Genomic DNA, 11,805 nt, shown 5'->3' with positions numbered 1-11,805 from the left:
GCCATGGGCTCCAGGGTCATCTGCTGTGTGGTCCTTTGTCTCCTGGGCAGGTAAGTCTTGTTAAGATGAGGCATGTCTGTCTTTGACCTTCTACCTTTTTTCAAGGAACTGCTTCCTGGACTGACTTTAGATTTGGCTCCTTACTCCTAATTCCCATAGACCCCGTAGGCACTGGAATTAGCCAGATAGCAAGCGAGCTTGTCACAGAGAGGACCAATAAAAGAATCCTAAAATGTGAACCGCACCTCTGTCATAACGCCATGGATTTGGTGTGGACAGAATTCTAAAGAATGATGAGGGTTCATGTTCATCTACAGTGTTGGGGGATTTCTTGAAAATGCAGTGGTTCTAAAACCCTTCACACCTGACTGTCCTGACAGCTCCCATATCTATTTTCACATGGATTCTTTAGAGCCAGGGGACTTGACCAGGTATCTTGACACTGTCCCCAAAAGCCTAGGCCTGGAGTCATTTGGTCCCTGTGCACAGTCCTCTGTATCTGAACAGCAAGCTGTATGAGTAACCAGATTATAGGATCTCTCTAATACCCCAACAGAAATATCAAGACATGTTGGTCCATTGAGCAAAGCATTGTTAATCTCCATACCCAGCTATCAGCAGCCTGCATCTTGGCATTGACTGGGACAAGAGCAGACCTGAATTTGAATAAAGGACACACACTTTTCAATTGAAATTGTTTTGAATGTCTTCTGACTGGCTTCTGTCCATGGGAATAGCTTAACACTTTGGCCACATGTATTTTCCTTCCAATTGCTGTCTTTTCTAATTTCTTTTTCTATTAAAGAAAAAGACCTGGACCCCAGCTTTCATGCCAGCTCCAGTGTGCTCAGAAGTTTCTGAAAGCATGCATCCACTCGGCATGCAGCCCTGTCAGCTCCTGTCACTAATAATGCTTGATCCATATGGGCAGATTCACTGTCTTCTGGTCCACCCTCCCATTGCATATTCAAGGTCTCAGTTCTCTGACTTCCAGTTGGACTTTACTCCTTCGATGCTTGATTCTTGCTCTTTAATACGAATGCTAATTCTTCATATCTTACATTAAACTATATAGATCATTGCTTACTGCAGGCGAGAGAAATGACTGCTGATATTTCTAAGCAGGAGCTGATACTTGCATTGTTGCTTTATGATGGTGTTTGTCCTGCACACACATCCAACTCCATAGGCTAAGATGATCTCTGAGCCTTAAGGACTTGGGCATTCACGCCAATACAAAGTATCCCTCTTCTCTCCTCTAGACGGCGCTCCGGGAAAGAAGGGTGTAGGCAGCGACATCTGTAAGTACATCTGGCCTGCGGGACTGCAGGGGCCCAGAAAGCCTCTCCTACGTATCTAATTGAACAAGAAGAGTTTTGATTCCTGCTGCGACCTTGCCATGGATACCTGGCTCTTATGGGGAACAATTTTTACTCTCCTGAAAGCAGGTAGATCCTTAGGATTTTAGGAAATCCTTGTCTCCCATTTACCTAAGATGATTCAAAACCTTTCCCTTAAATGTCTTTCTCTTCCCACAGGACATACAGAACCAGGAGTGACCCAGACCCCCAGCCACCAGATCATGAAGATGGGACAGGCAGTGACCTTTAGGTGTGATCCCATTCCTAACCACTTATACTTTTATTGGTACCGACAGATCTTGGGACAAAAATTGGACTTTCTGGTTTACTTCTATAATGATAAACCCTCGGAGAAGTCTGAAATATTCAATGATCGATTCACAGTTGAGAGGCCTAGTGGATCATATCTAATTCTGAAGATCCAGCCCACACAGCTGGAAGACTCAGCTGTGTACCTCTGTGCCAGCAGCTTAGCCACAGCCTGGTAACAAGATTGCCTGCCTGTGCACAAACATTTAAAGTGCTTGCTTCTCTTCCAGCTACCAGCACCCCTTCCTGTCCCAGAGAAGGAAATCTGGTTGGGTTCATGTTTTCAACTATCTTTAAATAGACAGATATCTGAAATTAAATGACCAGGGTAGGATAGCTTGAGCAGAATGGCCATACGCTGTGGGATTTACAGAGTTTTATGCGGACATCACAGGGTAGGAGTGTCGGGTCCAAAGATGGAGCAATAGTTGGAGAAGTGATCCAGGTCTTCTCTTTATCTCCATTTTTTCCTGTTTTTGTTGGAATTTTTGTTTGTTGTGTTGGCTTAGGGGACAACCCCCGATATAATGTAGAGATGATTGATTATTCGATACTGGCTCAGATATGTCCTTGTGACCATAGAGGATCCCCAAAGGAAGCGTTCAGCAGGATAAGGAGCTCAGCTTTTTTTTTTCCCACTCAGATTAGATCCTGTTTTCTTATGGAAGGGAGGTCGTTATAAGAATTCCACTGAACCTGGGCTGTGACTTCTCTTAATCATTTTGAGCTCCTGATGCCAGGAAACCAGCAGGTAAAGATGGGAATATTTGATCTTGACTATGATGTAGTTATAGATTTGCTATAGTACAATACAAGGAAAGATTTTTGTGACATTAAGGTAAATGATTAAATATCTGTTGATGCTTCAAATCCCTGATGACATTGACAACTTTGGAATTGCAGCAACCATGGCAGAACTAAGTAAGTCATCTAACAGCTCTGGGTTATTTCATCAGATAACTGAGACCACCAAAGTGCCAAGCAAAATTGAAGAAAATATTAAATTGGTGGCAGGGAGATGATAAACATGGTATGATCTTACAACCCATGATAGCAGCATGACTGTAGGCATTTCCCTATGTGTTCATTATGTGTACAAATTGAAGTTAATTACCATCTTGACAATTTATTTGTTTGAATTTAATGAAAATAATGAAAAATTACGTCAGACACCTCCATATTCCCTCGTGTCTTCTTAGTTCCTTCAGATGTTCCACCCAGTCACCATGCACAACAACACAAAGACAACGACCTACTTCATAGTTACTCCACCTCATGGGTTCCAGGGTGTTCTACTTCTGTGGCATGATATACATTGGTGTCCTGCAAGATAATCTTGTAGTCATGTTTTATTATCTGTTCCTAGGCTTATTTTTCCTAATTTTCAAATCTCTTGCAAGTGCCCCTGGAACTCACAGCTTGCTTTCCACCCTGAGTGTTGGACCACATGCCTTCTCAGATGTCCCGGTCCTCGTGGGAGGGGAGTCCTGGGCAGACTTGTGTCTTGCTGGGACTGAGGCTTTCTCTCTTTGCCTGTGATAGTTGATCCTAAGACTGGAGGTGCCCCAGTGACACAATGGCATCACTCTTCAGGACAGCCTTGAGAGGAGTCGCTTAGTCCCTGGTGATCTGAAGCCTGAGTTTGGGAGAAGGCATTCTTGCCTTTCCCACACAATGGGTACCAAGTTCCTCAGCTATTTACCTACTGAGAAATCTGAGATGGTGGGAACAAAGGCTCCCTATAGCTCTCTGTCTACATATGTGCTCCTATCCTAAGACCTCTCCCACACTGTTGCCCTTGGTCCACTGCTAGGGGACCGAGTTCTGCCACCTTCGGTCCTCTGGCCACAAGGAGGCCCCATGACACTACCGAGATTTGAGCAGCCCTGAAGATTAGGGAGGAATCTCTGGGTTGGAGAGGGTTAAGAAAAGGGTTGGGTTTAATTATAACAGGAATATGTGGTTTACAGAGGTGGTGAGTTAGGGTTGAAGTGGGGTGAGTTAAACATAATATTAAACATTTCCATTGATGTACATCTGTTGTGGTTCAACAGAGACCTTGAACACCCAGACTCCATATGTGTGAACTTGCATGGGTTTGGAAAGAAAGGCAGTTTGAATTACAGAGGGTAGGAAGCCACAAACATGTGCAGTAGAAGTTCTGTTCCTGCGGACAGTTCCTAGGGGCTGGGCTTCTGTTTTCTCTCTGCTTAGCCTAGAAAAGGTCTCAGAGATTGAAGCTTATGGGACTCTGATAGTGACACTAATGGGCCGGGAATCCCTAGAGATCTTGCAGAGATAACATTACTGAGGGAAATCTACTTATCAGGATGGGGAAAGCTGACTGTCACGCATGCTAGCAGGTGCTGTGGCCTAGCCCAGTCCAGCCTGTTGCTGGACCCAGCCCACAGAACATGGAAGAGTGCTGCCGATTTGCCTGGCCTAGTCTGCCCTCAGCCCCAGCACTTGGGCTCCCCAGAAGGAGTTATTGCTTAGTAGGGGAGGTCCCCACGTTCCCCTATGAGGCTTGCTTTCAGTCCTGGATTTCACATATATCAGTGGAGGTCACAGCTCTGCTTGCCTTTGGTCTGTCCTCATTCCTGATACTTGCATGCACCAGCAGGTGCTATAGTATGGCCCCACTTGACCTTCTCCCAGCCCCAGCTTCCACAAGTGTCAGGTGGTCTCTCCTCTCAAGTGAGTGCTGTGGTGCAAGTATGACTGGGCCTGTCAATGCCCCCAGTTCTCTGCATAAATCGGTGGGTGCTGCAGCTCCATGGAGGTGAGCCCATGATTCCCTTATAGAAATTATCCCCAGATCCAGTTCTCTTACATTTTGGCAGGTGATATGGCCTACCCCCTGCTCCAACACCTACAGGTGGGCACTGGTGCCTAGCCCAGCCAGGCATACCCCCAAGTCCCAGCTTCTGCATGTACCAGCAGATGGTGGGCAATACTACTTTAGGCCATTCCTTGCCACCCACATGGTCAGTTGCCTTGGCCTGACTCATACATGCGCTCCTGTTTTCCCCATGCAAACCACTCTGTCTCAGCTCGCTCATCTATCTGAGAGTGCCATGGCCCAGCCCTTGAAGGATTCCAGAAGTTGTTCACACCTTGTCAAACATGCCCTCAGTCGCACCCACTCCAGTGAACCCCAGAGTCCCTACCCCATACAATCTGCAATCCTCCAGCCCACAACCTGGGAGCTGGGGTGGTATGTTCCAGCCGAGAATATTCCAGCTTCTCCACTTTTGTTAGAACAAAACAAATAAGCAACTGTGCTGGCACACTGGTATAGTTAACACAAACTTGGCACTAAGTGGGCCTGGAATGCCTGCCAGCCATTGGCTGCTTTTCTGCCAGCAGTGTAACACTTGCCTGGGTACAAGGCAACCGAGGCAGCTGGCTACAGCTGAGGCATCCTCAGCTTTGGTTTCCAACTGCATTATCTCTGAATGGAAAACAAGTGATGATTCCAGAACACCTGGAGATAGAAGGCGAGCTTTTAACACACATTCGGGATACAGATATGGAAGAAGACTTTTCAGTTTGCTTTCACTGAAGACACACGCTTCACCATTTTTAAAAAGTGCATTTTGAACTTTTGTTGTTTCTTGGCAATCCAAGAATGCAGAAAACTTTGTTGTATGTACACTTTAATTGTTATACAGTCATTTCAGAACATTTATATATGCTATCCTAAATTTTCTACCAGACTAAATCTGATATTTTTCATTTAGAACAGAACAGATGAATCTACTGAAGAGAGCCTTTTCAATTTTTGACTTTGGGACCTGAGATTCTTAGCTTTCTGTATTAAAAGCCACTTACAAAATGCTGAAAATTATAAAAATCAAAGAATGCAGGAACACATTTTTTCACATTCAATGTTCAATATTAAGAATGACAACTTTAGGTAAAGATTTAGGAATTCAGTAGTCTCCTGGACTCCTCCATTAAGTATCTTCTTAATTTTTCCAATAACAAAGCTCAAATGATACATACTAACTTTTTAGTTAGTAATGCTTATGTATCATACTTCTCCTTTACGTTTTCCTAAGTGCAACTTTTGAATGACTCAGGGTAAATATTTATAATTCATGTAAAAGAAATAACAAATATAAACATTTAAATAGATAGAGTATAGCAGCTAAGTAGGTAAATAATACTAATGATGTGTACAGTTGATAATGAAATGGCCTGTAACAAGATGTCCTATTTAGTTTTGGTTTGAATTTCCATTTGGAAGAGTAGCAGTTGTTGGTTCATTCGCAGTTCATTTGCAGGCAAATGATTACATGTGCTGATGTGTTTGTTGACCTTCGTATTTTTATCAGAAAAAAAAAAAAAAGACTGTTTAGGGGCTCAGAACCATCACTAGTTACTACCAGCCCACTAAGCAAATAGGAGTTGATGGCCCTTGTTCCCCTGAAACTTCTGCTGAACATTAGTGAAGAAAGAGATCATTTGATGTAATACAGTATTCATGAGTCTGTGAGCAAGGTAACAAATTCTGACATGTTGGCTTACTGAAGCCAGGTGGCTTACTTCCCTGACCTCACACTTACCTTGGGTGCCCTAGGTTCAGAGCTGAGTAATGTGTCTTGCTGACCACCAGGGGGAGCTGTAGCTCTACCAGTCCCTGAGTGTGGCTCTGCAACACATGCTGGTAGAGGAGCAAGGCCACCTGAGATTCAGAAACAACTGAAGATGTTTGTATTTATCACAAGTTGAGTTAGGGTATACATTTGGCATCATGTCAATAGAAGCTGGGGATTATACCAATCATTCAATAGCATGTCTTACGACAAAGAATTATGCAGTGTAGTAAGTAAGCTCACATAGAGAATGAGGACCGTGGGCTATGCACTGAGCTGTAAATTAAGCATGCAACAGAAAGGAGAGTGGCGAGGAGATGGCTCCGGGATGGTAAAGCATTCCAGGCTGGCATGACCTGACTGCCACGCTTCTCTTTAACAGCAAGAAAAATGACTCACTCTTGTAGCAACCTCCTGGTAACAGAGCCTTGCCTCACTCTGCCCCTCAGAGGGTGTCACAGGGAGCAGGGATTTGGTCTACCCCCCTAACTCCAGCAGTTTGCAGCTAATAACATGAACATGCCTTACATGACTAAGTTGTTTCCAATTGAGGCCTTGAGTCAATGTCCCGCTGAGAACCGCCAGAGCCTGAGATCACTAAGCATTAATCAGACATTCAAGGGTCAAACATTTGAGTGAAGCTCCCTGTGCTATTGCTGTGAAGCCTGACTGTGAGCTGGAAATCCCTGAGGTAGAGAAAGGGAAGAGGTGGCCAACTTCTGGTGTAGGCAAAGACAAGGGGTCAGTGACAAACAGTCCTTTGAAATGAGCAAAGGCCGGAGGTTCAAACGGAGGAGGTGCTGCTACTGGAGGAGACTGTAAGAACCAGGAACCAGCACACAGGCTGTGACATCACAGACAGCAAAGCACTCGTTGGTGAGAGGCAGAGTTGAACCTGCAGCCTGGACTTCTCACTCTGGCAGACCAGAATCCTCAGCTTGCAGTGTCCTGGTCTTCTCATCTGCTAGTGCCGCCATGGTCTCCAGGCTCCTGTGTTGTGTGGCCCTCTGCCTGCTAGCAGCAGGTGAGTCCTGGGCCCAGGCGGCGTGACTCTGGCTGAATCTCTAAGCTGTGTAACCATGTGTTCAGCAGTGGATTGCCTCCTAGGACTTTTCTGAGTTCAGTTCTTTTTCTTCACAGACCCTTTGGACACAGCTGTTTCTCAGACTCCAAAACATCTCACCACACAAGTAGGCAGTAAAGCAACTATGAAATGTGAGCAAGATCTGAACCATGATACTATGTACTGGTATAAGCAGGACTCTGAGAATTCGCTGAAGATTTTGTTTTCCTACAACAATAAGGCACTCATTTTAAATGAAACAGCTTCAAGTCGTTTCTCACCTGAATCTCCAGACAAAGCACATTTAAACCTTCATATCAAGGCCCTGAAGCCAGAAGACTCGGCTGTGTATCTCTGTGCCAGCAGTGTAGACACAGCCTTGCAGAGCCACTGCCTGCCTGAGCACAAACCTCGTGTGCCATCAGGAAGCTGTGGGGACAGCATGCTCACTGCTCCCCAAGGCTCTGTGCCTCCTTTCCTTGGTTGATGGGAGAGTTTCTGGCTGTCATAATACCCACTGGGCACTCCCACATTTTTGCACATCCCACTTACTTGCTAGAGTGGGTGCTCATGGTAAGGTCAGTGAAGTAGCCAGGACTGCACAGTGGTCAGAACCACTGCCCATGCACTGGGGTCTGCACTGTCAGCAGGAGCCATCCTTTATCTACCTCTGCTGGAAACATTGGTGCTTATTAGATGTAGCATGGTGATTGCTGATACACTTATTAAAATCATGGTAAATATTTCTAAGTTCAAAATCCAAACCATGAATTTGTTTCTTATTTAGTGGAACAATATTTGGGAAATCATGAATTAGTGAACCCTAAGCAAAGGTGAAATGGACGGTGAATCACCAGGTTTTCCCTTCAGTATTAGTATTACATGTTAAGTAAATAGACAATACCCGGCTGTGGGCAACTGCCTGTGTTGCCTTGTGTCTAGGCAAGCTTGCACCTCTAGAAGAAAAGCAGCCAGGAGCTGGCATGCATTCAGGGCATGATTACTGTAAAATTTGTGTTAACTATAGAAGTATGCTAGCATAGTTTTTTTAAATTAAGTGGGGAATGCTGGATCACACACATCACCAGGGCCCCTAGGCGGGGGTGGTATGGTGGCCTCAGATTGCTCAGGGAAGGGGATCTGGGAATATATTGGAGTGGGAGCAGCTGGGGGGCACGTTTGACAGAGGAGGTATGACTTCTAGGGTCTTCCATGCACTTGACCACTGCATGAGGTGAGACACAGTTGTTTGGAGATGGGAAATCAGAGGGCATGTCTAGGTCAGGCCAGGATATGAGCCTACATGGGAGACCAGGAACAATTAAATAGCGTTGCCCACTTCTTGCTGGTGCATGCAAAAACTGGGGCTGGAGGGCATGCCTGGCTGGACTAGGCTGGTACTAGGCTGGTACTGGCTGCAGTACCCATCTGTGAGTGTCAGAGCAGGTGGTGGTTCCTGTAGGTTGGGGCACAGCATACACCCACCACAGGACGCAAGAGAAACAAATTGGAGGGGGGAAGGAAAGGGGCAGATTCTATCGGGGAATTGTGCTGATCCGGGCTGCACATGCAGGAATGAGTCTAGCTCTGACTGTGCCTAGTCAGTTTCCCAGGCAGTGCAATTCCAGCTTCTATCAGAATCTACAAAGAGTATAATGGAGAACGAAAATCAATTGGAGCTGGGTAAATGGGGATACTGACATCACAGAAAAGGCCACCAACCAGAGCCGAGGAAACCGAGCCCAGTTCCCTGCCCAGAGCAGGGCATCTCAGTCAGTGAAGCCCCACTTAGACCTCACCCTATCATGGCCTGCTGCCTCCTCTGCTGTGTGGTCCTCTGTCTCCTGGGCACAGGTGAGTCTTGGGTTCAGATGGGCTGCCCATGCTTTTTCCTTTTGGCTGCATTAACCAACCTGCCTCCTGAGCTTCGAGATTTGTCTCTTTTCCCAACAGTCTTCATGGACACTGGAGTTACCCAGACACCAAGACACCTGGTCATGGGAACAGCAAACAAGAAGACGATCAGATGTGGACAACGGCTGAATCACAATGCGATGTACTGGTACAAACAGCACGCTCAGAGGCCCCCGGAGCTCATGTTTCTCTACAACTACAAAGAACTCACTGACAACCAGAGTGTGCCAAGCCGCTTCTCCCCTGAATGCCCTGACAGCTCTCATCTACTGCTTCATCTGTCCAACCTGCAGCCAGGAGACTCAGCTGTGTATCTGTGCGCCAGCAGCCAAGACACAGCCCTGCAGATGCACCGCCTCCCTGTGCACAAACCCCCACGATCCTGGAAACCTTGAGAGCAATGAGGGGCTTGGTTGAGTATTTCCTGTAGCTCCCCAGACAGAAGCAGCAGGCAGTTGTGGCAGCTGTAGTGTCTACATCCTTAGTCAGTCTCAGTTCTGTCTGACCTGAGTGGGACTGCTATGTTAGCTGATTAAAAGAAAAAACCAATTCATTTTCTAGATGCTTTAGATGCCCTTTTAAAAACAATCCACTTATTTATTTGAAAGATAAAACTTTATCCTACAGAAAGAGAAAAAGGGAGAGATGATCCTTCTGTTGGTTCATCACTGCCCAAATGGCCACAACAGCTGAAACTGGTCAAGGCCAGGACCTTTATCCAGGTCTCCCACATAGGTGCATGGGTCCAAGGATTTTGGTCTTCTTCCAGTGTCCTAGGTGGAACAGCCCGGACTCCAACTAGGACCCATATGGGATGCTTTATATGACAGCTTTTTCTGAATTATTACAGCTTGTTGTAAATGGCTCATTGCTTTAAGATTTCACAGGACTCCTCCTCACAATTATCTGTGCACAGATAACCCTGCAACACCCTGTGCACCACACGGAGGGTGGGGCGCTGTCCTCTGAGGGACCTCACTGGGGACACTTCAGCTCCTCTGTTTCTGAGCCACCTTTCAGGAACCAAGGTGCCCGTCCCTCCCAGGGTCAGTCAGTCCTGAGCTCTGAAACCCAACAAAAGACTTTCAAAGAAGGGTCCCAGGAGGGCTGGAGCCAGCTGCCAAGTTCTAGGGGACCTAGAACTTGGGAAATGGGTTTGCAAATGTGTATTGTTCTGTCTTCATCTACACTGTTATTCTACATTCCATTTTGCCTCTTGTCTAACTCAGCTTTTTCCCACTCCGGTCTAGACCTGATCACAGCCCCACGTCTGCACAGACACAAGCTTGTGTGGTTCTGTTCTCATCGATTCAGGACCTGGACTGGGAGTTTCTTCTCTCTCCAGTGCTCTCTCTCAGGTCCTGACTTGTGCTGGTATGTGTTGGAGCTTTGCTGCTCACCAGGATGGATTCTCTCCACCAACACCTGCAGGAGCATTTCTCCCCCTGGGTCTCTTCGTCCCCAACAGTTTGAATCATTAGGATCAGAGATTGACACCTCTGGAGTGTTGTGGATCCTGGATAACTTCTGCAGTCTTACCCTTGGCCTTGCTCTTCCCCAAGGGCAACTGTTGGCCACATTATTTTTCGGGAAGCCATACAGTTGGGACAGATGGAGCGAGGGTATGACTAGCACCGCTTCTCGGTTAGCAAGGCTTTGAGGAGCTTCTGGCTGCATGGTGAGGCCCGGCAGAATGTCCCTAAACACCTCATTGCTGCCTCACCCCATTGTATGGACACTTGACCACCTCTCTGATATTTCACAGAATTCTCCTGAGGGTTTTGCAGCTGTTTTTCTGCAAATGCGACATGATTCCTGTAACCAATGTAACACCTCAGACTGATCAATCATGTTATGGTAAAGGGGTCTTTAGCAACTTATGGGGATGACACACAGCTAAAAGCATACAATAGTACAATTGAGCCCACATTGCCCCAAACATCCTGTTACGTGCCCATCTTTGTCCTGGAGCTTGCCCTAATATAAGTAGTGTTTTCTTTAAGAAATGGCTTGATAATATCTTGGAACAGATGGCAATCATGGAGGTACGAAGAGTTTGTTTACCATGTGGCCTTGAACTGTTACATGAAATGACGCATTTTGGTTTCTCACCACAGAAAGCAGAAAGTATATGGGGCATCTTCTAAACGGAAACAAATGTGAACCCCCAAAGAAAAATGGCTTGACACTTCGACCTTACATTGGCACTTGTGCTTAGGGAAAGAAAACAGTTTCTAAAGATTTTTTTAAAAAGTTTTTTTGCAAGGGCCCTCTATTTGTAGAAAGGTTGAGGTGCCCTGATCCTTTTCACTGCCCTTTAACAAAAGAACAAACAAAAAACAATTGAAACAGGTGAAGGTGATGGTAATTAATGCATGATTGATTACAAGATTTAGTAAAGAATCTATGACATATACCTTTATGAATTTCTTTCATAGGCTTTCCTTTTATTCTTGTATTTTTTATACTGGTTTAGTGAAAATTGATTGTGGGTATGAAATAGCCACCTGTCACTGTGTAACCACATACTCTGCCAACCATGAAGTTTCTGGCTTCA

The 11,805-nt window shown here is 45.8% G+C and overlaps 3 gene segments (V, D, J or C); all 3 read left to right on the top strand.

Annotated features, from left to right (window-relative positions):
* Positions 1-1,364: 1,364 nt before the first annotated feature.
* LOC131483378 (T cell receptor beta variable 2-like) lies at positions 1,365-1,864 on the top strand. The segment is given in 2 exon segments: positions 1,365-1,448; positions 1,539-1,864. Coding segments are annotated over 2 exon segments (360 nt in total).
* Positions 1,865-7,209: 5,345 nt separating this feature from the next.
* Positions 7,210-7,821, top strand: LOC131483338 (T cell receptor beta variable 3-1-like). The segment is given in 2 exon segments: positions 7,210-7,295; positions 7,412-7,821. Coding segments are annotated over 2 exon segments (459 nt in total).
* A 1,232-nt stretch (positions 7,822-9,053) lies between these two features.
* On the top strand, positions 9,054-9,643 carry LOC131483337 (T cell receptor beta variable 4-2-like). The segment is given in 2 exon segments: positions 9,054-9,188; positions 9,288-9,643. Coding segments are annotated over 2 exon segments (405 nt in total).
* The last annotated feature ends 2,162 nt before the right edge of the window (positions 9,644-11,805 follow it).

Source organism: Ochotona princeps, chromosome 25 (assembly GCF_030435755.1).
Source record: "Ochotona princeps isolate mOchPri1 chromosome 25, mOchPri1.hap1, whole genome shotgun sequence".
NCBI classification, from domain to species: Eukaryota; Metazoa; Chordata; class Mammalia; order Lagomorpha; family Ochotonidae; genus Ochotona; species Ochotona princeps.
This window is presented reverse-complemented; position numbering and strand designations above follow the sequence as displayed.